The sequence below is a fragment of the Podarcis tiliguerta genome (genome assembly GCF_965153285.1).
Source record: "Podarcis tiliguerta genome assembly, chromosome: 10".
In the NCBI taxonomy this organism is placed as follows: domain Eukaryota; kingdom Metazoa; phylum Chordata; class Lepidosauria; order Squamata; family Lacertidae; genus Podarcis; species Podarcis tiliguerta.
In genome coordinates this window covers 1,195,641-1,221,667 of record NC_139543.1, presented here as the reverse complement: position 1 = coordinate 1,221,667, position 26,027 = coordinate 1,195,641, and the positions used below count along the sequence as shown (strand labels likewise).

Below are 26,027 nucleotides of genomic sequence, written 5' to 3'. Positions count from 1 at the left end.
CTTTTTTTTTTTAAAATTAGAAATAAATTTTTTGATAATCAAAATTATTATTATTATTATTATTCTCCAAAGCTTTAACTTCAGTCTTTAAGAAAACTGTAGTAAAACTCCCTCCGTTGTTCTTTCCGGTTTGTAGTCTAATTTCCTTTTGTTCCGCTGCTTAAACGTTGTAATTCGCAAGTTTGGTAAGTCTGCAGGGATGGTTGTTGTTCAGGGGCAAAACCTTACGTTCAGTCCCTTCCTTTCTTCAATAGAAAAGTCTATTGTCTACAGAAAACACCCTGCAGACGAGATGTTGTTTCCGTTTTGCAGCTTTCCCAGAAGGTAACCAGTTCTGTAAAATTCCATTGGTGTTTTTCCACTTTCCCAGTCCTTGTAATGTCCCGAAGCTCCTCGAGGGGGATTGTTATAACTTTGTTTCCTCTAGTCCAAAAGTCAAGTTGTTATCCATATTCGCCATTTTGTATCCAGATTTTAACAAATTGTAGCAAATTGAAGCAAATTTAACCAGCCAAGTTCTCATAATAAAATCCACTCCACTTTCCGACTTTGACAGCTATTTTGAAAACTGTCGAACTCTCCGACTCCTTTCACCAGGCTCTCTCTTCAATCGCCCCGGTTCCCAGGGGGGGGGGTTGTGTTTCCCTTCTCCAGTTCCTCCTCCAGCACAGTTCTTGTAGTTCCCCATCGTGGAATTGTAATTTTTATCAGCAATGCAAGCCTTTTTGGGTCTTGGTTTCCCCGTCTTTGTTTTAGACAATTTACAGTAGGGAGGGGACTGACTTCCTTTTTGAATCCCCCCCGCTCGTATCCAATTCGAAAAAAAAATTTCTTTTTTCCTCCTTTTGAACCCGATTTCCAGATTTACTCACGGGTTATTGTTGAAAAGTCCGAATTTTCAATGGAAGAAGTCAGCGCTCTCCGCCGGATGGCATGCGGCTGCGCTCAGCAGGGGAAGCAGAGGACTCAAGGCACCACGCTTCTCCCCGGCACCCGATCCGTAGCCTTTAAAAAGGCTCCTTCACGAGTCGGGAGGGCGCTAACGGTGCAAGCCGAGTCTCCATGTCCACGGCCTCCGTGGCCGTGGTTTCTAAGGGTCCCCGCATCGCCGTTGCGGTAGGACCCAGCCCCTGCCGAGCAGACTCCCTCCGGAGCTCGGAGGGAGTCCGCCATTCGGCGATGGCGCCAACCCGGAAGTCCCATAAGGCATCGTTTCCAGGCCTTTGACCATTTTGGTTGCCCTCCTCTGGACACGTTCCAGTTTGTCAGTGTCCTTCTTGAACTGTGGTGCCCAGAACTGGACACAGTACTCCAGGTGAGGTCTGACCAGAGCAGAATACAGTGGCACTATTACTTCCCTTGATCTAGATGCTATACTCCTATTGATGCAGCCCAGAATTGCATTGGCTTTTTAAGCTGCCGCGTCACACTGTTGGCTCATGCCAAGTGATCAGCATAAGTGGTTTATTTGTGTTGACCTGAACATGGTGAACTTTTTGTTGAGACAACAGTCTGGCTTCACCAAGTACCCATGTTTTCTGTGCATGTGGGATAGTAGGGACCGTGCTCAGCATTACACGAAGAAGGACCGGCCTGTGCGGGAGGAATTGGTGCCTTGCAAAGAAAGGAACGTCATCAACGACCCTCTGGTGGACAGAGACAGAATACTCTTCCCACCGCTGCACATCAAGCTCGGCTTAATCAAGCAGTTCACCAAGGCTCTGGACAAGGATGGTGACTGCTTCACTTACATGTGCCAGGCTTTTCCAGGATTGACCATGGAGAAGTTGAAAGCTGGCATCTTTGACGGTCCTCCGATCCGTCAGCTCATCAGAGATCCAGAGTTCGGAAACTCAGTGAACGAAGTGGAACTGGAAGCGTGGAAGTCATTTGTTCTGGTAGTGAAGAACTTTCTGGGCAACAATAAGGCCAGAAACTACGCAGAACTTGTCAACAACATGCTGACTGCTTTCAGAAACCTGGGCTGCAACATGAGCGTCAAGATGCACTACCTATTTTCACATATGGACCGGTTTCCTGAGAACCTGGGTTCAATGAGTGACGAGCAGTCACACTGTTGGCTCATGTCAAGTTTGTGGTCAACCAAGACTCCTAGATGCTTTTCACATGTACTGCTCTCAAGCCAGGTGTCACCCATCTTGTATTTGTGCCTCTCATTTTTTTGGCCCAAGTGCAATACTTTACATTTCTCCCTGTTAAAATTCATCTTGTTTGTTTTGGCCCAGTTCTCTAATCTGTCAAGGTCGTTTTGAAGTGTGATCCTGTCCTCTGGGGTGTTAGCCACCCCTCCCAGTTTGATGTCATCTGCAAATTTGATCAGGATGCCCTTGAGTCCATCATCCAAGTCGATAAAGATGTTGAATAAGACTGGGCCCAAGACAGAACCCTGTGGCACCCCACTAGTCACTCTTCTCCAGGATGAAGAGGAACCATTGATGAGCACCCTTTGGGTCCGGTCAGTCAGCCAGTTACAAATCCACTAAGTAGTAGCATAGTCAAGACCACATTTTACCAGCTTCTTTACAAGAATATCATGGGGCACCTTGTCAAATGCCTTGCTGAAATCAAGGTAGACTACATCCACTGCGTTCCCTTCATCTACCAGGCTTGTAATTCTGTCAAAAAACGAGATCAGGTTAGTCTGACATGACTTATTTTTCAGAAACAGTGGCAAGAGAAATTGATGAGCTACGCAGAGTTGGCTAAATTGACATATAAACTGCAGGACAAGGACAACTGTGACTTTAAGGAAGAATGGGAGCTTTTTACAAACTATCTAAAAAGACAACGAGATGAACTGGACTCCTTGGCAGATTTTGAATAAACATACACAAATTTATTGGTTGATAACATGTTGGATAGACTTCCTGTTTCCGACGGTGGGAAATGGCGGACTCCCACACCACTGGGCCCCAGCCATTCTGATAATTCAGGGGTGATATGGGGGTAATTAGCCCTGGCAGCCTCCCCAGGGTAGGGGAGGACTGTCTCGGTCACCAAGATTTGTCCAAGATTGCTGGTGTGGCAGACGGCAGGGCAGTGGGTCACGGAGCAAGGAACGACTGGCACTCCTGCGATGCCACTCCCATGGCCGGATGCATCTGTTTGGGAAAATATAAAGATTCGAAAAACAAACAGACACGCTCTGAACTGATGAAGCTGGGGGGGGGGGACTTCAGTATGTACAGTCTCTGGTGTAAAAGATCGAACTTCAAAGAGATCCTCATCATGATGTGTGGACTCCGGAGGGGCTTGGTATGTTCTTTCTAACATTAACAATTGGTTTTTCATGCCAAGCCTCATTAAGAACTTAAATTGCTTTTAAAAAGGTGAGTACAGATGGACTTCTATATATAATTGGAACTTATCTGCAGCCGGACTTCCGGGTTGGCTCATCGGCGAAAGGAAGAACTTCTCCGCACAGAGAAGTGCGCTCCTCAGAAATCGGGTCTGGCTGCTGCGGCGAAGGCAGACACCCTTCAAAAATCACAGGCAGGAGAAGCCTGTGAGCCTGGGATCCGGCGGGCACCATTGCGCTCCCCCCAGAAGCAAGGGAAACCCCTTTTTTAAAGGGATTTCCCTGTCGGAGTGGGGGGGTGTGGCGCGGTGCTGAGGATCAATCGCTACTTCTGTGGAGTGAAGCCGCTAATCCTTTGTAGGAGAACGCTAACTTTTTCCTGGTAATTCAGAACATTTGACAGCAACAACCCGTGAGTAAAGCGGAATTTGGAACTTTTTAAAAAGGATAAATTGATGAATTTGGCTACGATGGGGGAGGTCAGAAACAGGAAGTCTGCCTTCCCCTTTTTGTAAATAAGCGGAAACAAAGAGACTGAGCTAAAACTCTTGAAAATAATTAATTAACGGCTAAGTTCTAATATTGAAATTAACAACCCCCCCCCTTGAAGGCAGGAGAAGAGGGGGAGAGTTTCTATTTGAGACTGAATAGACCTGTGAAGTGGTAGAGAAGGATTTAAAACTCCATCGTTCAGACCCGGGGATCGGGCTGCCATTGGAATGCATACTGGTTGCATCGGAAACGTTCTTTGACAGTTACTTAGATAAGAACGTAACATTGTTTTGGACTGTCTGCTCTTGCTACAAAAAGGCTAAAGAGACTGGGAGCAGTTACAAATTAATATTACTGTTGCAGTTAAGTGGTATAAAGGGAAAAAAAGACTAAGATAAATTCAGCCAGTAACTTTGTCCCTCTAGAGGAAACTTTTGAAATTGCTACAACTGACAAGTGCTTGAAGTGGAAATTCCCCATTGCATGTTATGACTTGGGACCGTGAGATCTAACCTTGAGCTGTGGAATTGTTATGGCAGATGGGAAAGGGAAAATAAGCATATCAACAACGAGGTCTGGGAAACCGCTGCGAAGAGCTTCAGTATCTGGATCTACAACTTCATCCGCCCTACCTCAATTAAAAGTAAAAGAAATGGCTACAGATGAAGGTGTGGCTAATGTCTTAAAAAAGATAAATGACCCTTTAGAACAACTTAGCAAAAAAGTTGAAGAGACCAGTAAGAAAGTGGATGTTACCAATCAAAAGGTGGATGATACAAATAAGAAAATTGATGAGAACGCAGAAAGACTGATTAGTTTGGAACAGAAAGCCAATAGTAACGCAGAATCTATTGAACAACTGATAAAAGAATCTAATCTGACACGGCAAACTGCAGAGGAAGCTAGGGAAAAAGTTGCAGTTGTGGAAGCTAAACTAGACCAATTGGAAGCAGAAAGTGTCCCAGACCTGGCGAGACAACTGGAGGATCATAAATTAAAATTTTCTGTGCTTGAGCTCAAGGATAAACAGGTTAATTTAAGGATCAGAGCGATACCCGAGGTCGAGAAAGACAACTTGGCAGACTTCCTCACGCAACAATTTGTAGAATTTTGGGGACTGAAACAAGAGGACTTTAGAATTGTGAGAGCCTTCAGGCTTGGAAGAGGAGGGAGGAAGGAGAAGAACAGAGTAAGAGATTGTCTGATCACCTTAAGAACCAAAGAGGAAAGAGACATAATTTTAAGTCAGCATTACAAGAAATCCTTGGTGATAGTGCAGTCAAGAGCGGAAATTTTCAAAGATATTCCAAAACATCTTTTGGACCTTAGGTCCAACTATGTTGGATTGGCTGCCTTGTTGAGAAAGAACCAAATTATTTTTAGGTGGGAATTTCCCCAAGGTCTCTCCTTCACCTTTAAAAGAAGGAAGATAAAAATAAGATCAGAAGAAGACAGAGATAAGTTTTTGAATAAACACGAGGAAGATCTGCAGAAAGAACTTGGAAAAGTAGGCCCGACGAACACAACACCGACGGAAGAAGAGCAAGCACTTGGGGCAGTTGGAGGCAAGGAGAAAGTAATTACATAATGGCACTACAAATATTGAGCTGGAACATTAATGGTGCTAACTCCCCTGAAAAAAGGAAGAAGGTCTTTCATTTACTTAAAAAGGAACATTTGGACTTGATTTGCTTGCAAGAAACACACGTGACAAGGCTACACAGGAAGTTATTAATCAATAAAAGATTGGGCCAAGAATTTATTTCATCAGATAAAGTTAAAAAAAGAGGAGTAGTCCTATATGCAAAAGAGAGCCTATCACCAAAATTTATGTTTAAAGATGAACAAGGAAGAATTGTTGCAATTGAAATAAATTCACAGGGAGAGAAATTTTTGATAATAGGTATTTATGCGCCAAATGAAGGAAAATCGGAATTCTTTAAGAAGTTACACGAGACTCTTATGGACTATATGGAATACAATATGATTTTGATGGGAGATATGAATGGAGTAGTCTCCTCAAATATGGATAAGGCACAGAGACAGGTAGTTACCAATGATGGCAGACTACCAAAAACTTTTTTCGACATGACTGAGAATATGGACTTAGTGGACATTTGGAGAACTAAGAATCCTCTAGGAAGAGAGGGAACTTTCTTTTCTGAGACCAAGATGACATGGACAAGAATTGACCAAATCTGGGTAACTAGAAGTTTGGTACCAAAGACAAATAAGGTAGAAATCAGCCCTAAAACCTGTTCTGACCATAATGCGGTTAAGATGGAAATGAAACTGACACCAACTGGTTCCTTTAGATGAAGAATGAATGATGCCCTGTTTCGAAGTGAGGAATTCACCAAGAAGGCCCAAAAAACTCCGAGAGACTACTTTGAGATAAATATGAACACTACAGTGGAAAAAAAGAGTTATTTGGGATGCAAGTAAGGCGGTCATGAGAGGTTTTTTGATACAACAGAATGCAATTAAGAAAAGAACACAAAATGAGAAAAAAGACAAAATCCTGGAAAAAATAAAGGAAGGAGAGAAAAAATTGAGAATGAAACCAAAGTCGCAAGAGATTCTGAAAGAGATAAAGTTATACCAAGTACAATATATGAAATTGATGAACGAGGAAATAGAATGGAAGATTAGACAGATGAGACAAAAGACATTTGAATCGGCAAGTAAGTGTGGGTGGAGTTTTATGGAAAAAAACTTACAGGGGATGGGGGTCGGTGAAAGTTTTGGAAATGGTATAGGTGCAATTTATACAGAACAGAAGGCCAAATTAATTGTGAACAATGTGGTGATGGAAGAATTTAAGATTGAGAAAGGAACGCGACAAGGGTGCCCAATCTCTCCATTGCTCTTTATATCGGTCCTGGAGGTTTTGCTGAATATGATAAGAAGGGACCAGCAGGTTGAAGGGATACAGGTGGGGGCTAAACAGTACAAATTGAAAGCATTTGCTGATGACTTGGTATTAACTTTACAGGAGCCTGAGACTAGTACTAAAAGAGCACTGAAATTAATCCAAGATTTTGGTCAGGTAGCAGGTTTTAAGTTGAATAAAATGAAAACAAAAGTGCTGGGGGAAAAATTTAACTGCAATGGAGAGAGATAAGTTCCAGAAGGAGACAGGACTATCATTGGTTAAGAAAGTGAAATATTTTGGGGTTAACATGACCTCTAAGAATGTGAACTTATTTAAAGATAACTATGAAAAATGCTGGTCTGAAGTGAAAAAGGATTTAGAAATATGGTCAAATTTGAAACTATCATTGCTAGGCCGAATTGCTGTTATAAAGATGAAATATTGGGAAATCTTGGAGCAAGAGGGAGACAGGCTAAAACTGCAGAGTTTTGAAAAATTAAAAAATAGAGTGAGAGATTGGCTCCATTATTATCAAATAATGGAGGCATATAAATTGGACAAAAAATTAGGCTTCCAGGTGGAAAAATCAAAGTTGGAAACAGAATTGTTAGAACCCAAAGTTAAAAATTTGTCACGAATGTATAACTTGCTGTTGAAATGGAATACTCAAGATGAAATGGTGAAATCTGCTATGACTAAATGGGCACAGGATGTCGGACATAACATTATGATGGTTGACTGGGAACAGTTATGGACCACCGGTATGAAATTTACGGCATGTAATGCCTTAAAGGAGAATTTAATGAAAATGATGTACAGGTGGTACTTAACACCAGTCAAGCTTGCAAAAATTTATCATTTGCCTGACAATAAATGCTGGTGGACGTGCCCAAGGATTAAGACCTTCTGGGAAATGATATATAACGAAATGAAAAAGGTATTTAAATATACCTTTCTGAAGAAACCAGAGGCCTTTCTCCTGGGCATAGTCGGCCAATTGGTGTTAAAGAAAGATAGAGCCTTTTTTATGTATGCTACAACAGCAGCAAGAATACTTATCGCAAAGTACTGGAAGACACAAGAACTACCCACTCGGGAAGAATGACAGATGAAACTGATGGACTACATGGAAATGGCGGAAATGACCGGCAGAATCCGAGACCAGGGAGAAGAGTCGATGGAATAAGATTGGAAAAAATTTAAAGTATATTTACAGAAATATTGCAAAATTAATGAATGTTAGAAGTATATTGGAATGAAGTTACACGGTTTTAGCAGAAGGGTTATTAAGAATTATATGAACATTAAGTGTTAATGTGTTAAATTGGGAAATTGAAAGTTAAATTGTGTTATGATAAATTATAGACCAAATTGAAGAAGAGGGAAAGGATTTGTTGAACTAGATAATTTGAACTAGAATACAAAAAAGGGAGGTGTGAGGAAGTCGAGGAAATAAGCTAACGAAAGATTTGGATACAAAAATTTGGATGTGTGTTTTTGGTTTTTTTTCTTATGTTGTATTGTTGTACTGTATTGTATTTTCTTCTTTTTCTTTCTTTTTATTGTTGATGTATTGTTTGTTGAATTTATGTATCGTTTTTCTTTTATTATTTTTCTTTTTATAAGTATAAAATATCTAACAAATTTTATTAAAATAAAAAAAAGGAACTTATCCGCAGCCGCCTTTTCTTTTAAGTTTCGAAATACCTGCTAAAGACGAAAACAAAGAGTAAAAAGGTGCTCACCCACTAAGCAGTTACGGAATATTTGAAATATCTCCCTGATTAAGAGAAACAGGAGCTAATTGATGGCCAGCCACAAAGACTGGAGACAATATTATATATGCAACTGTTTGCAAAAAGAATTTTTTCACTGTGTGAGAGAGAAAAGGCTAAATGGATGTCTGGCAGCCCCCCTCTAGGGCCCAGAGGGGGGACTGGGTGGATTCCAAAGGATGATCCATCGTCAACTGACTGATATATGACTACACAGCAAACAGGCAGCTTAAGAATAAATCAACAAGGAGTCTTTGAAGGAGGTTTCTCTCTGTTTCTTCGATAACAGCTGGACGGGAAAGATTAATGATTTGGGAGCTGCCAAAATAACAATCCTTAAAGAGTTGGTCAGAAGCCTGGAATGGATACAATTAGATGAAGCGGCACAATTGAAAAACAAAAATAGTTGAAATACATGGGCAAATCTGCACTCTATGAAAAAAAATATCATTTGTCTTCTGACATGATTGAGGATCACAGAGCCAGAGATAAACGTGGAGGATAAAATTGGGATATTGAATTATGAAAACACTGATGATGAGAGGCAGGACTATGATTTGGAAAGTGCTTCGGAATTCAGATTGTGGGAAGTCAACAAAAAATTAAGACTATAATTTGGAAGACAATTGGACTTTTTAATTTTAGTTTTATATTTTTATTGGATTTGATTTGATATGTTAATTGGATGTTCTTATTGGAAAATTAATAAACGCTCTAACAAAAAAAAATAACATGTTAGATAGATAATGTAAGGATATGTACAATTTTATAACATGCAGAGAATAATATGTGCTGAGAAATCAGAGAGAGGAGCTAAGGGAAGTCTCTGGTGGGGGGGAGGGATGGAAGGAAGGGTTTTTGCAATGGAAATTCATAAGTATTTTAGCACATGGTTCTCCTAATACACACATTTCTATATGGCATTATACCTAATATACACATTTTGGCAAGTGGTTTCTCTAAAATAATGTATTTTTGCATGTTACTTCCATTAATAAATGTATTTTTGTACATTTTTTTTTTTAAATAAAGAAACCTACATCGCAAAATTCAAGAAGTGCACATTTTGAAGGATAACTCCATTTCAGTGAATGTATAGTTTTTGGGAAACAAACCAAATTTCTCTCTTCTCTTCTTCTCCCACCCAGCATTCTTTCCTTCTTTACCAGCTATTTGAAACTAAAGATCTGGTACTCATTCTTCCAGGTGAAATGAGAAATGCCCCCATATGAGATGTATCCTTAGGACAGAGGTGGATTGAGGGCAGCGTGGTTCAGCTGCAGTGGTATGGGGCGTCGCAACAATGACTTTGAACGAAAGTCGAGAGGAGGGGGGTGCCAAATTTTGGCACCGCCACTGCTTGGGAGCAGTAGCTGTGTGAGAAGATCTATCTAGTCTTAATATAGAATATAATAATAGGAGTAAGTATAGTGGCACTGGGCTTTAAAAAACAAAAAACAAAACTGGAACTCACTGGAGTTCAGTTCCAGCACCTTAGAATCAGGCCATTGCCATTCTAAGAAAACAGGCATTCATGGTGAGTTCTGGCACCTCTGTTTTCTAGGGAAATAGCTCTGATGTGGCAAAATCATTTGACATTCTCCATGTGGCTGACCTGATGCTTGTTGTGCAGGGATAGGAAAAGTGATACCTGCTGACATTTTCTCTTCAACATAGCTATTAAGGTCCCTTCAAAAGCCCTGCCCTGCTTTCCTTCTTATCACCTTTCTCTCAGAAGTGTCACATAGCCACTTTCTCTGGTCCTCCCCTTTCTTCTAATATACTGATCGGAATTAACAAGTGACAGCTAGGCTATTCTATCTGGGGGCTACGGTATGCTTAAAGGTACAATGCAAAATTGGCCTTTGTTAAGGCCTTTGACCAATAAGCCTTATCTCTAATTAAGATCTGGAATAATATGGTGGTCAAGTTTTAAGAAAGCCAAACCCAAGGAAATCCCAGTTTACTATAAAAGAATCGGAAGGTAGCTATCAGAAGCAGGGGTGCCAACTTGAATAAAATATTTTGGGGCCTAGGTAAGCCCTGCCCCATATAACTGATCACAAGACAACTTTTTTTTGGGGGGGGGGTGATTTCCTCAAATATAGGCGTTAGCTCCTATGATCAGAAGTACCTGCCCAGAAGGATTGCAAAGGATAGTGGTGCATTCTGGGCCTGGTTTAAACTTGTCCAGGTCCTTCCAGAGATAATCTGTTGGAGGTTTTGAAGGTCTTTTAGAATCTGCAGCCCAGACCTGCAACAATGAAACAGGAAGCAAGCAGTCAGATGCTGCATAATTTTGCCTTGAATTTTTCCACAACATAACAGCAAATGCAGCCCTCTGATTACTAAACCTCTCCTGCAATGCACCTTGTTATTTTGCTCACCATTACTGAAGAATTAGCCTTCATTCTGATCTTTGGGGGGAATTTGAAGATCGCTATTGGATGGCCGCCAAAGTTCTGCTGGAGTGTATAATCTCCAATGCCCTCTTCTTTATCAGGAGAACTGTTCAGTATCTTCACATAATAGCCATGCGAATGAACTTCAACAATTTTAAGGTTCCCAACCGCACTAAAAATAAGAAGATAACTGAGTTCAGTGTTTTTCAGGCTCCTGGGAACAACTATCTCTATACTTATACTGGGGTTAAGGTAAAGGTAAAGGTACCCCTGCCCGTTCGGGCCAGTCTTGCCAGACTCTAGGGTTGTGCACTCATCTCACTCTATAGGCCGGGAGCCAGCGCTGTCCGCAGACACTTCCGGGTTACGTGGCCAGCGTGACAAGCTGCATCTGGCGAGCCAGCGCAGCACACAGAACGCCGTTTACCTTCCCGCTGGTAAGCGGTCCCTATTTATCTACTTGCACCCGGGGGTGCTTTCGAACTGCTAGGTTGGCAGGCGCTGGGACCGAACGACAGGAGTGCACCCCACTGCGGGGAATTGAACCGCCGACCATGCGATCGGCAAGTCCTAGGCGCTGTGGTTTTACCCACAGCGCCACCCGCGTCCCTTATACTGGGGTTACTAGTACAGAAAAGGTGGGATTACCATATATGCCTAGTCCCTCCCCATGGAATCTCCCCCAATGGGTAGCACCATCAGACAGCAGAATAAGGCACTTGATGGGGCTCAGATTGAGTAGGGGTCCACCGGGAGCTGGCATTGCTGCCTCATTTAGAGTCACTCTTCCTACCCAGCCAAGCGTAGTGCACAGTCACTGTATACCCCCCAGAAGTCCGCTTACCCCAAGAAGGGCTGGGCGTTGGGGGGCTGGCGTGGGCTGTTTTAAATCCCCCAGGAGCGGACCTGAGGGAAGCCTGATTGTTCCCTCAAGCCCCAGACAGCCCTCCTTCAATGCCAGCCTGCCATTGGCCAATTCGGCAGGCTGACACAGAGCAGGATTTCAAGCTGGGAGCGCAAGGTGAAGCTTGCGCTCTGGAAGGGATCAGACGCTGACACCCAGCCCTGCATCGTCGGCGGGAGGCAAGGCGCTAGCCGTCTTGCAAAGCCACCGCTCTTCTTCATTGGATCCACCCACTCCCATAATTTTTGCCTTTACTCATTGAATTGACTTTGCTCTGGCTGTGGTGGTTGCCGTATTTGTGGGGCCGGTTGGAATTTGACTATCAGGTGAATTGGTTATGACCTGGATGTTTTGCCTACCTGTAGCAATCATCAGAACTTTGGCAGTTTAGGCATTTGGTAACCTTAGCCTTGGTTGGAGGGAGGGGAAGTACCCTCACCTTCCAAACCAGAAATAGGGTATCCCGTTAAAGAGATCCATGATGGAGTTGCTTCTGTCCATTCGCCCAGATGGGCGCTTTGGGCCTCAGCGCTCCTAGAGACAGGGATCCCTGCAGGGATCCCCCTAGTTGATGTAAGTGTAAGTAACCCACTGCCAGGTTGACCATGATGTTCTTTCCGATAGGCAGCCTGGAAATAAATGCTTACCCAATGCCTTTGCCAAACCAGCTGTAGTCAATAAAGTTGTGGCCTGATATGATTCCATTGAACTGTGTGGTCTCTTTGATGGGAGCTCATCTAAGCGGAGGAAGTGGGGATTGCACGGCCTGGACCTGCAAGTGGTTGGAGACAGCCATAGCCTCCAACATTTCTTCGATGAAAATAGGGGTGTCCCATTATATAATGATAATTTTACTATTTATACCTCACACATCTTACTGGGTTGCCCCCCCCAACACTCTGTGCAGCTTCCAACATATATAAAAAACACAATAAAACATTAAAAAAATTCCCTATATAGGATTGCCTTCAAATGGCTTGGGGATTGGATAACTCCATACCCTCCAATATTTCTCCAATGAAAATAGGGACATCCTAAGGAAAAGTGGGACATTCTGGGATCAAATCAGAAACCCGGACAGCTTCTCTAAACCAGGGACTTCCCTGTAAAATAGGGACACAGGGTCTGGATACAGGTTGTAGGTAGCAAGAAGTAGTTTCTGGTCTGGAAACTTGCCAACTAAGAGTATATCACTGGGGCTGATTTCTCAGGTCACATATTCTGTCCTATTCCATCCCATGTGGCACAAATCTTATTTCTCCCCCTGCTTCTCCCTCTATTTCCCCCATCTGTTTCTCTTTACCCCAATCTGGAGCTGACCCTGCACGTCCCTATTTTCATCAGAGAAATATTAGAGGGTGCTACATTCAGCCTGAAGTGGCAAAGACCAGGAAAGCTCTGCTGGTTCTGCTTCTTGTGAAAATAAGCAGAACCAGCCTAAGCCCAAGCCTGAGCCTGTGAGATCTTGAAGTATCCTCTCCCTTTCCCTGCTTTGGTAGTTTCCTTCTTACTGGAGTCATGAGAATGTTACTTAAAAAAACAAAAACAACCCACCAAGAGGCAATGTGTTGAAATGATTAAGATTTAATGTACTCTGCTTTTTACAGAAATGGTATTTCCCCCCAGAAATGACAGAGCAAAAATGAGACAAAGGTTCTGGGTTTAAAAAACAACAACGTTTTTTAGGGAGTCGAGGGACTACTGGACAGAACAGACACAATCACCTGTAGGTACTGGAAAGAAACAGGTTTATCTCTGGACTTTTGCTTAGTTAAGGCAACTCCACTGACAGAGCTGTCCACCCTCAGCCCCCACTAGGTGTTAATAATTATTTCAGGATGTGTTAGAGAACCACAGAAAGCCAAAAAAATGCAGCAACTCCATATATCTGATGCTGTGTAAGAATTGTTTGTTTTATACATACTGTGGTATGTTCAAGCCTTGTTCTCTTTTGCTGATAGTTCTGGTTTGTGGGTGTTTAATCCGACAATAATTAATTTCCCAAAAGCACATTTACAGCAACTCAGGTCAAACTGACATATTTTTGCAGCCTCAGATACTCATGCCAGATTAACAGTTTATGTGTGTTTTTTTTCAACATGTAACTCAGTTGATTATAGTATTGGTCAGCATGACCCACAATTCTATGAAAAATGTCTTCTTCTTCCTCTCTGGCGATCCTTCGTAGCCGAGTAAGATTGTCTTCCATAAACACAATTTTAAAAATGAGTCCGTAAGTGACTGTGGAGGCCAATTCTGGATCCACACGTCCTTCCACAGTGGGGACATTGGTTTCCTGGCGGGAGTTGATCACTTCCTCTTAGCACGTTTCTCCCTTTCGTCCTGAGTTCGAGTATCTTCAAAGCCCATGATACCTTTGGTCAAGGCTGTTCTCCAACTGGAGCGCTCGCAGGCAAGTGTTTCCCAGTTGTCAGTGTTTATACTACATTTTTAAAGATTTGCCTTTAGAGAGTCTTTAAACCTCTCCTGTTGACCACCAGCATTACACTTTCCATTTTTAAGTTTGGAATAGAGTAGTTGCTTTGGAAGACAATCATCAGGCATCCACACAACATGACCAGTCCAACGAAGTTGATGTTGAAGAATTATTGCTTTAACACTGGTGATCTTTGCTTCTTCCAGTACATTGATATTAGTTCACCTGTCTTCCCAAGTGATGTGTACAATTTTTCAGAGACACCGTTGATGGAATCTTTCAAGGAGTTGGAGATGGCGTTTATAAGTGGTCCATGTTTCACAAGCATATAGTAAGGTTGGTAGAAAAGTGTAAAAGCAGACTGAATAAGTGGCTCTTAAATGTTGTGATTTGAGAGCCACTGTTCCATTTCATTGATGTTAATTTCATTGATCTTAATTTGTTTCCTTGCTTATGGCCACCAGATGGGAAGGTTTGAAATACTCAACTACAGACTTCTGATCTCTGCAAGATGGCAAACGGAGCACAGATCTGATCACTCTGACAGATCTGAGCCCCGTCGAGAGTGGGAGGAAATGCCAAGGCGAGGCATACCCCTCCCTTGAGAGGGTTCTCAAGATGTTGCGAGGTCCAGCAGATTGCAAAGAGCTCTCCTGCAATTCCCAGACCCCTGCGCTGAAAGGCTCGGTGAGAGTGGGGGAAAGAAGGGGGTTTGAGTGCAATCTTGGCAACAACATGCCTCCACGGGAGCGAAGCCTTAGCACTCCGGCCACCAGCAGAGATTTTCCGTAACCAATATTTAAGCTGACAGGAATGTAAGAATATTTACTATTGAAATTAATTACCATATATACTCGAATATAAGCCGACTTTTTCAGCACATTTTTAATGCTGTAAAAGTTCTCCTTGGCTTATACTTGAGTGAGGCGGGCGGCAGCGGCGGAGGGATGAGCGGCCCAAAAGGAGCCCTTTCTCACTGCTGGTCCCGCCGCTGCCACCCGCCTCTCTCAGGGGCAGGCACAGGAGGTGCAGTTGGGAGAGGCGCTGCGCTGCGCTTGTGCCTCTCCCAACCAGGCTCCTATGCCTGCTCTTGTGAGCGGCAGAGGCAGAGGAGGAACAAACAGCCTGAAAGCAGCCCTTTTGGGCTACTTGTTCATCCTTCTCCACTGCTGCTGCCACCACCAGGTTTGTGATGTGGTGAACTGGCTTATACTTGAGTCAATAAGTTTTCCTAGTTTTTTGTCCTAAAATTAGGTGCCTCGGCTTATATTTTGGTCGGCTTATACTCAAATATATACAGTAAGCTTAATTTGGCGCCAGACGAAGGATTAAAAAGGAAGTCCGTTCTTTGTCTTCTGGGTAACCATACATAGAAAAAATTTGCAAGTGGAAAACTATGATCTTATTTGATATTTACTGTGTGGGCCTGCTGATGGGAGAATTCAAAGCAATTGAAACCCATTCTGTATTGTTTGACATTGCTACAGGGTTTTAAAGCTGGCCACAGCAGTATTTGTGTATGGAAAAGGGAAGGCAGTGACAACATCTGAGAGCCCTTACACTGCCCTTCCAAAGCTTTTCCCCGGTTGGCTTGTTACCAATACTGGAGTATAAAAGTGGAAACTGAATTTTGAACCGCAGCCGCCGTTAAAACTGGACTCAGCAGATGAGATTTGGATTAAGACAATTAAAGTACTCTGTTGGGGGAATATAAGAAAACTTTATCTCGGCTGGAGGGAACTACAGAGCACTGAACTTGGTTTACTGTATACATATTCAAATTTTAAGGAGGAAAAAAAAAAACTAGCAAGAGAGCTTGATGTTAAATTGTGGGCGAACATATCAGACGACACAGCGATTCTTCAAACAGCTCTTGTTTATTCAGAGGCCAGAACAGAACTGAACTGAAGAGCTCAGTCAGCCTGCTTATATAGAGCTCCAGAACAACGTAACTGTAGCATCTTTCTAAAACGATCCAATCACTGAACGTCACTCTCGATCCTTCATTTGCATACAAACTATCCAATCACTGAACGTCACTTTCGATCCTTCATTTGCATAACTATCTACAGTCTCCCCCTGCTGGCCCAGGGTGAGAACTTCAGTACATAACACCCCTCCCCACCAAGATAAGGCGTTAGTTACAATCATAATGGTTTCCTTATATACAGCACTACACGTAATGGTTCAATTAGGCACAAAAGCATATCGGTTACATTTCACATACTTAAACCAACAGTGATACATGTCCAACAACATAGTCCTTTAAATAAGTTGGGTGCTTGGAAACTCTGTCATACCGCCGGGGACTGGTAGCCAAGTCCGGGGGGCCACCCAATTCTTGCTGAGGCTGTGGTGCGACCCTAGGTGGCATTGAAACCAAGTCCCCTGGATCCGCTGCTGTGGGTAGAACCTCCGCAAGTGGAGTTGGCGGAATGTCAGGCACGACAGTGGTCTGAGTCTGTGGTAAGTCTGGCAGACCCTCTGAAGCAGCTTGGTTCGGCTCCACGCCGGCAGTTTGCAAGAGAGGTGTAGGTGGAACCTCACCATCTGTAAGTGTCTCTTCCAGAGCCACGAGTGCAGTTGGGGGCACCACGGTAGTGTCCAAGTCCCCAATCCTGTGCCTAAGCTGGTCTATGTGCTGCCACCACAAGCCTCCGTCTTCGAGTGCCACCTGGTACGAGCGAGGTCCAGTGACTCTCACTACTGTGGCTGGCACCCAGGGAATGTCCCCCACAAAGTTCCGGGCAAAGACCTGGTTTCCTGGAACAAATGACCGTGGCGCGTTGGCACAGCCTAGGGGTTCGGCCACAGCAAAGTCTGGGTGCAGCCGGTCGAGCGGGGACCTGAGGCGGCGGCCCATAAGCAGTTCGGCAGGACTCCGCCCTGTGGCCGCATGAGGGATGATGTGTTGTATGAACAAGTATTCGGCGACCCGCTCGTGCCAGTCTCCCCAGTCCAGGCGCGCCAGTGCCTCTTTTGCTGAGCGCACCATTCTCTCTGCTTGCCCGTTGCTGGATGGATGAAATGGATGCCCAGTCCCAAAAGATACCGCTCAAAAGTGCCTGACGTGAACTGTGGTCCGTTGTCGGAGACAAGGACATCAGGACACCCATGCGTCGCAAAGAGGCCTCACAGCACCCAGATGACGGCCTCGGTAGTGGTGGAGGGCATCAGGGCCACCTCCAGCCATTTGGAATAGGCATCCACCACTACCATAATGGTCCAGCCGTGAAAGTGGCCGGCCAGATCGATGTGCACCCTCAACCAGAGTGTCTTGGGCATCTCCCAGGTGTGTCCCTTAGCTGCCGGTGGCGCAGGCCTCGATTCTTGACAGGCGGAAACCCAGGCAGTGATGGCATCATCCATTTTAGGCCACCAGACGTAACACCGAGCCAACACCTTCATTTTGACGATTCCTGGGTGGTCAATGGGCAGAGCCTCCAGGACGTGTTGACAGAGTCTTTGGGGAATCACGACGCGGTCTCCCCACAGCAGACAGCCGCGATGAGCCGAGAGTTCATGTTGTCTGGTTGCGAACGGCTGGAACTCCAATGCAAAAGGCCCTTGTGGCCACCCCCTCCACACCCAGTTGAGCACACGGCTGATGGTGCGATCCTGGGCAGATGCAGAGGCCACAGTGGCAGCCAATACAGGCGCTGCTGGTAGATCCTCAATCAGGAGGAGCGATGAAGCAGGAGCCGGGTCTTCCACAAACGCTGGAAGAGGGCAACGGCTGAGGGCGTTGGCATGGCCCATCGATTTCCCGGGGCGATGGACGAGCCGGTAGTGGTAGGTAGCCAGGAAAACAGTCCATTGCAGCATGAGTGGCGAGAGGACCGGTGGAGTTGGACGATCACCGGAGAGGAGGCCCAGGAGCGGCTTGTGGTCAGTGATGAGGTCAAAAGTCCTGCTGTAGAGGTATTCACTCCAGCCACAAGTGCCAGTGCCTCCTTATTGAGCTGGCTGTAATTCCTTTCAGTCAGAGACAGCGTCCTGGAAAAGTAGGCGAGCGGTGCTTCTCTTCCATCTGGAAAATGGTGACTAAGGACAGCGCTGATGCCAAAAGGTGAGGCGTCGCAGACAAGGACCAGTAGCCTGGCTTCACTGTACTGTACCAGTACACTGTCTGATGAAAGGAGAGCCTTGACTGCATTGAAGGCCACTGTCTACCAATGACCCCAGGACCAAGGTGTCTTTGTGCTGAGGAGTCGATGAAAAGGCTCAGCCACCGTGGCTTTGTGGGGCAGGAACATGTTATAAAAGTTCAGCAGTCCCAGGAACGCCTGCAACTCCGTCTTGTTCTTTGGGATGGGGGCCTGCTGGATAGCACGGATCTTGGATGTGGTTGGGTGAAGGCCAGAGGCATCAATAAGATAGCCCAGGAACTCCACCTGTGGAACAGCGATCTGGCACTTCTCCCTCTTTACCTTGAGCCCGGCCTCCTGGAACCTGGTCAGCACGGTACGGAGGCGCTCGAACAGCTGCTGGTGTGAGTCTGCGGACACCAAGACATCATCAAAATATGGTACCACGCCCGGAAGCCCTTGCAGGAGACGCTCCATAAGGCTTTGGAAGATGCCAGGAGCCACACTCACCCCGAACTGCAAACGGCGGCAATGGAATGCCCCTCGGTGGGTAACGATCGTCTGGACTTCAGCAGTGGCATCATTGATGGGCAGTTGTTGATAGGCTTGGGCAAGGTCCAGCTTAGCAAAGACCTTACCCTCACCCAGGGAATGCAGCAGGTGTTGGACAACAGGAACCAGATAAGCGTCCTGCTGAAGTGCCTTGTTGATCATGCACTTGTAGTCAGCGCAGATTCTCACCGACCCGTCTGGCTTGACAGGCGTGACGATGGGGGTTTCCCACTTGGCGTGGTCAACCGGCTCCAAAACTCCTTGGGCAATCAGCTTGTCCAGTTGTTTGTCCACCTTAGCCTTGAGAGCAAAGGGAACCCGGCGTGGCTTTAGCTTGATGGGGGTGACTTGTGGATCAAGGCTAAAGGAGGTGGGCGTACCTGTATATTGCCCCAAAGTGCCGTCAAAAACCTTGGCAAAGTCTTTTACCAGACCCTCAGTCTCTGCGTTAGAGATGCAGTTGATGCCGGTGACTTCCAGGCTGAGGGCATCAAACCAGTCTAGCCCTAGGAGGCTTGGCCGCTGACCTTCGACCACCACCAGTGGGAGCAGGCCCAAAAAATCCTTGAAGGCGATCCAGAACCGGCCAACGCCTACCACGGGAATGTCGTTTCCCTGGTAGTCTCTCAGGTGTACGCGGTGAGAGTCGAGTTGCCTGTTGGATACTCTGGGTACCAGTCTTTCGATGGTGCTCCAAGACACGATGGACAGGGCAGACCCGGTGTCGATCTAAATGTCACATGGAGCTCCTTCAATGAGCACCGTGACGTTCAGCTTGCATCACGTAGGCGAGTCGGTTTGGCCAATCGTGGTTCCAGAGAGGCAGCGGCAGTTGGTGAGAGCGAAACAGCTTTCCTTGGCGGACTGGAGTGAAGACTTGGACTTGCGAGTCGGTGAAGGGGGGTGTGTGTCAGACGGAGCCGATCGGCAGACCTTAGCGATGTGGCCCCTTCTGGAACACTTCTGACAGATGGCATCTCTGAATCGACACTTGGCACGGGAATGGTTGCCTCCGCAGCCGGCACATTCTGATTGGCCCTTGGACTTCTGTTGGAACTTCCTGCGCTCCCGCTTTGTCTGGTGCACATCATCGTCTTCACTGGAGGATGCCTCATCACTGCTGGCCTCTTCATGACACGGGCTGCTGGCCTTGCAGATCTCCTGGGAGGAGCGTTCGGCAGCTTCCGAGGCCACGGCCTCCTCAATGGCCTTCTGCAGCGTGAGGTCTGGCTTGGTGAGGAGACGCCGTTGCAGACAGATGTCCCGGACCCTGCAGACGATTCGATCCATCAGGGCATCATCTAAGTCTCGGAACTCGCAGTGCATTGCAGCCTGTCGGAGGGCGGTGGTGTAGTTGTTGATTGACTCCCCCTCTGCCTGGTTCCGGTGGTAGAATGCATGGCGGGCAGCAATCTTGGACGGCTTTGGCACGTAGTGGTTGCGGAGCTTCTCTTGAATCGTGTCCCATGGTGTTGCCTGGACTGCTTCAGGCGCAACCAATGCTCGCGCTGTCTCAAACACCTCAGGCCCACAGAGGCTGAGGAATAGGCCCCGCTTACTTGCGTCAGCTCGTTGGCTTGGAGGTAGAGCGAGGTAAGAGTCCCATGATTCAGAGGCTGGCGCAAATGGCAGTAGAGGCAAAAGTGAAGGCATGATTCCGATGCCGGCGTGGAGGGCGATGGATGGAACACCGTGCTCTAGCCAGAACAGTCAGCTCTGAATTGGTTCTGTTCAGTGATTTCGCTTAGTGATTCAGCTCTGCTCAGAGGGTGACCGCATTTGGCTGTGCTCTGATGTCCATCGATCCCATCCTCGTCGCCAGCGTTAAGTTGTGGGCGAACATATCAGACGACACAGTGATTCTTCAAACAGCTCTTGTTTATTCAGAGGCCAGAACAGAACTGAACTGAAGAGCTCAGTCAGCCTGCTTATATAGAGCTCCAGAACAACTTAACTGTAGCAACTTTCTAAAACTATCCAATCACTGAACGTCACTTTCGATCCTTCATTTGCATAACTATCTACAGTATCCCCCTGCTGGCCCAGGGTGAGAACTTCAGTACATAACAGTTGATATATCTATTTATAAGGATCTTCAAGTGCTGCAACTCTTCATTCTACCCTGAGACATTTTTAAAAATTGGATACTTAATTTAGTACTCTCTTTCCTGGACAATTAAGTGGTAATTCTTATGGATATATTGTTTCTGACTCTGTTATATATGAAGATCAACATAGAATTTGGGTTTTATGTTAAACTGCATATGTGTATAAAGTAAACAGGTCAAAAGAAGGGGGTGTAGTGGGAAAGCACAGAAACTGTTACTGTTTACTGAGAACTTACATGGAATGGTCTTGAAACTGATAAGGTGGTGGTGAAAACTGGCTGTTTTGAGAACAACGGAAAGATGAAAATATGACAATGATTAAACAGTCAGAGTTGAGTTTGGACAGAAGGGTCCAAGTACAGGACCCGGGGGATAAATTTTAATTTGAATAGGTGAATCTTTTTTCTGAATTAAAAAAAGAATTTATGAGAGAGATGAAGGAAATTATGGCTAAAATAACAGATGAGTTTCCAACCTGAATGGATCAAAGCATTAAAAGGGTAACAGAATCAATTGAACTAATAGAGTCTTGGACAGGGAGAACTGAGGAATGGGATGTTCCTAGGCAAAAGTTGGAGAGGAAGCCTGAAAACTGGGGAAAATTATTGATATGAAGAAACTATAAAAGGGTAGATTTGGAATTTTTGTGGTTTAGGCAGAAAACACTTGAGGCGGTCGTGGTGGAGAAAATGAGGCAGAAAGTACAACCTTTGAGACTTAGAGAAGTTTGGAGGGAAGACGAGCTGGATTTGGAACTTGCCTCAACTGACAGATGTCTGCTGATGAAATTAAAGTGTGCCAAAGTTAGGAAAAAGAATGGGAAATAGTCTTGGAAATGGTTATTGTTTATGTGCAAAATATTGTAGATATTGGTACATTAGCAGGCTTTGATTAAATGCTTGCAATTAGTAGGGATGGGGATAAAATTAGAAGAAAAAATAATAGTTAACCACAGATGTTAGTAAGTTTTGATTAACTATGTGTAATTATTAGAAAATTGGGTAAATGGATATGGAATTGTAAGTGAATTTTACAATTTCAATCTGTTACCTCCGAGGATGTGGACAGGCTGCTTGGACAAGTGAAACCAACCACCTGTCTCCTTGATCCTTGCCCATCCTGGCTGATAAAAGCGAGCCGGGAAGGGCTGGGCGATGGGCTCTGAGGGGTGGTGAATGCTACCCTCTGTGAGGGAGCCTTCCCAGACCTGCTGAAAGAGGCGGTCATTAAACCGCTTTTTAAAAAAACATCTTTAGACCCGGCCAGTATGGCCAACTATTGCCCAGTCTCAAATCTTCCGATCTTGGGCAGGGTGATTGAGCGGGTGGTTGCTGAACAACTCCAGGCACGCCTGGAGGATGCGGACCATTTGGATCCCTTCAAATAGGGATTCAGGCCTCATCATGGGACTGAAACTGCCTTGGTCGCGCTGGTCGATGATCTCTGGAGGATTAGGGACAAAGGTGAGAGCTCTCAGTGGCCTTTGATACAATCAACCATAACATCCTTCTGGACCGTCTAGAGGGGCTGGGAGCTGAGGGCACTGTTATACAGTGGTTTCGCTCCTTTCTCCTGGGCCATGTTCAGAAAGTGGTGGTGGGGGATGAGTGTTCAGACCCCTGGGCCCTCACTTGTGGGGTGCCTCAGGGTCCTGTCCTCTCCCCCATGCTTTTTAACATCTATATGAAGCCACTGGGAGAGATCATCAGGGGGTTTGCACTGGGTGTCCATCAACATGCAGATGATACCCAGCTCTACCTCTCTTTCAAATCAGAACCAGTGAAGGCGGTGAAGGTCCTGTGTGAGTGCCTGGAGGCAGTTGGAAGATGGATGGCGGCTAATGGATTGAGGTTGAATCCTGACAAGACAGAAGTACTGTTTTTGGGGGACAGGGGGCGGGCTGGTGTGGAGGACTCCCTGTTCCTGAATGGGGTAACTGTGCCCCTGAAGGACCAGGTGCTCAGCCTGGGAGTCATTTTGGACTCACAGCTATCCATGGAGGCACAGGTCAAATCTGTATCCAGGGCAGCTGTCTACCAACTCCACATGGTACGCAGGCTGAGACCCTACCTGCCCGCAGACTGTCTCACCAGAGTGGTGCATGCTCTAGTTATCTCCCGCTTGGACTACTGCAATGTGCTCTACGTGGGGCTACCTTTGAAGGTGACGGAAACTCTACGTGGGGCTACCTTTGAAGGTGACGGAAACTACAACTAATCCAGAATGCGGCAGCTAGACTGGTGACTGGGAGTGGCCACCAAGACCACATAACACCGGTCTTGAAAGACCTACATTGGCTCCCAGTACGTCTCCGAGCACAATTCAAAGTGTTGGTGTTGACCTTTAAAGCCCTAAATGGCCTCAGCCCAGTATACCTGAAGGAGCGTCTCCACCTCCATCATTCTGCCCGGACACTGAGGTCCAGCGCCGAGGGCCTTCTGGCAGTTCCCTCATTGCGAGAAGCAAAGCTACAGGGAACCAGGCAGAGGGCCTTCTCGGTAGTAGCGCCCGCCCTGTCGAACGCCCTCCCATCAGATGTCAAAGCGATAAACAACTACCTGACATTCAGAAGACATCTTAAGGCAGCCCTGTTCAGGAAAGGTTTTAATGTGTGACATTTTAGTGTATTTTTGGTCTCTGTGGAAGCCGCCCAGAGTGGCTGGGGAAACCCAGCCAGATGGGCGGGGTACAAATAATAAATTATTATTATTATTATTTTGTTTACATAAAGAACCAGAAGATGGGATGGAGGGAAGTCCGCAGATTCATGGAATATTGAAGAAAAGGTTTTGGGGACTGGGGGGTAAAAATGTTCTTTTTTATTGATGTTAATGTGGAATTAAATTGTGAAAAACAATAAAATTATTTAACAACAACAAAGAAGAAATATTCAACTAGAACCTTTGTCCTCTGTGGACACAATCCAGCTAAGTTATGCGCATACAGTAGAGCATGGGTTAAGGCCACCTCAGACATTCGGGTTCCAAAAAAAGTTTGCAAACCAGAACACTCATTTCCGGCTTTGTGGTGTTTGGGAGCCAAATGTTCAAGTCACAAGGTGTTTGAGAACCAAGGTACGACTGTATAAGATGGATACTTCAAAGAAACATCTAGCTCATCAGTATTTATTCCCTATTTTCAGTATGCTTGGGTACCACCTGGGAGATGCATCAGAGATCACTCGTGATCCCCAGAGCATGATGGTAATTAGAATTGCCAGGAACAGCCTGGAGCTTGTGCTTTTCTCCTTAATACCCCCATAGCTGCAAAATAAGACGGAGGTGCAGCCTGCACCCCATCCCTGCCTGCTGCTGGGTCTCACACATTAAGGTTTCACACATTGCTTAGAAATGCTAACAATTCAGCGGTATATAAATGCCTTAAAAATAAATATTCACTTTCACAGAAGTGAGGCTGTCAACAAGAGTTGGAACTCCAGTTCACAACTTAGGTGCTTTAAGCGGAACAGCAAGCCAGATGCTGTCCTTCAATAGGCATGGGCAAAAACAGTTATCTCCACACATGCCTGCTTGTACCCTAAGATAATCAATCACCCTTCTCTGGCTGCCCATGATCTGAGCTGTGGCAGAAAATGGGGAAAGAGGCCTTTTCTGTGGTGGTGCCCCAGTCACAAAATCCTCTCTTCCCCCCATGGAGGCTCACCTGGGGCCCACTTTGTTGTCATTTTGGCGTTTTAATTTCCCCAGGCCTTTTAATCTCAGCATTTTTAATGACATGTTTACATTCTACTGCTGCCATTTTTGTATGATTGTTCTTAATTGTTTTTGTTGTATTTTTGGACTTTATAAGCTGCCCTGAAAACTTATTTGGTGAGGTAAAAATTGCTAAATAAATATCTGAGGAAAGTGAGAGAGCATTTCATGTTCAGGAGGACAGAGAAAGTTGTAGATGTGTGTACAGCTCTCAGTGTGGGACTGGACAAAGACCACAAATATGAACTTTAAATTCATCACTAAACATGAAATATGAAGCACCTCTAGCTTTTGCAGCCTGCTTTCCCTGCTCAGTTTCGCAGGCCATTTGTATTCTCCCTGCCATCTCTGACTGATCTATGGCAAATTTGGAGTCTTTGCTCTAGCAAGTAGGAGCATGAAGAGGACAAAATGATTAGGACAAAATGAATGGTGAGGCACTGTTGCCACATCTTTTTATTCAGTGGAAAAATTAAAGTGGCAATGCAGTTCTCCGGGTTGCAAACTTGCAACCCTATTTCCTGAAAATATTTCCCTAATGTTTGAACAGGTATGTATTCGTTGTATTTGTGTCACCTCCTTCTTCCAAAATATCCTGAGAACACCAGCTGCAACTTACTATAGTCCTGAGAGGTAAGCAAGGCTCACTGGATTTACAGAAGCTGTCCAAGTTTCTGATTTGATCCCGAATGCCCCACTTTTCCTTAGGATGTTCCTATTTTCATGATGATGAGTATGATAAAATAAAATAGGATGTCCCTATTTTCAGCTGAGAAATGTTGGAGGGTATGCATGTGTTGGGATTCCAACTCCTACCCCCCTTCACTGTTTACCATGCAGGCGAGGGCCAATAGGAGTTGAATTCCAGCAGCACCTGGAAGCCGTGGGTTTGTTTCTCCATTCCTGCCAGGGCTGTAGGCTCAGGGCAGAAGTGCTCATTTTGCTTTTGCACATTACAGAAATGGGGTTAGGCAGAGACTTGCTCCAGGTCCCAAGACATAGCAGAGTGGGGATTTGAACCTAATAATGTAAACCTTACTTTGAAGACCAACATTCTAGGCATAGCTCTTTGTTGCACAGCCTGCAACAACGAGCAAGAATAAAACTGCCATGTAAAGGAAACCAACAGCTGTATTACAATCTTGCCTTTTATGGATAACAGAACTAAGGATGGTTCATGTCCCTTTGAGACACGACATAAGTAAATTCTTCCACGTAAAACAGAAATGAAATCTACAAAATGCACAGCAGTGCTCAAAGTAGGTGGCAACTTCTTCTAGCCTGCAGATAAGCCGCCAGGAAGTTCACTTTTCAGAAATAGATATGTAACTAGTAAAAATTTGCTGTGCTGGTCCTGTTATC

General features: G+C 45.2%; 2 protein-coding genes across 14 annotated transcripts in view; one reads left to right on the top strand and one right to left on the bottom strand.

The window, feature by feature from the left end:
- Nucleotides 1-26,027, top strand: part of NUDT5 (nudix hydrolase 5) — a 1,423,229-nt gene that overhangs the window by 235,439 nt on the left and 1,161,763 nt on the right. The gene's annotated exons all lie outside the window — the stretch shown is intronic.
- The window catches only part of LMNTD1 (lamin tail domain containing 1), a 237,970-nt gene that overhangs the window by 111,300 nt on the left and 100,643 nt on the right, over nt 1-26,027 (bottom strand). For all 13 annotated transcript variants that reach the window (XR_014502106.1, XR_014502107.1, XM_083399812.1 and 10 more), the window contains exons 6-7: nt 10,849-11,035; nt 10,596-10,715 (exon numbers count right to left, since the gene is read on the bottom strand). Coding sequence is in view for 11 of the 13 variants with exons in the window: in XM_083399812.1 (XP_083255938.1) it covers nt 10,596-10,715; nt 10,849-11,035 (307 nt within the window). In the remaining 2 variants the exon portion in view is untranslated. The remainder of the gene's footprint in view (nt 1-10,595; nt 10,716-10,848; nt 11,036-26,027) is intronic.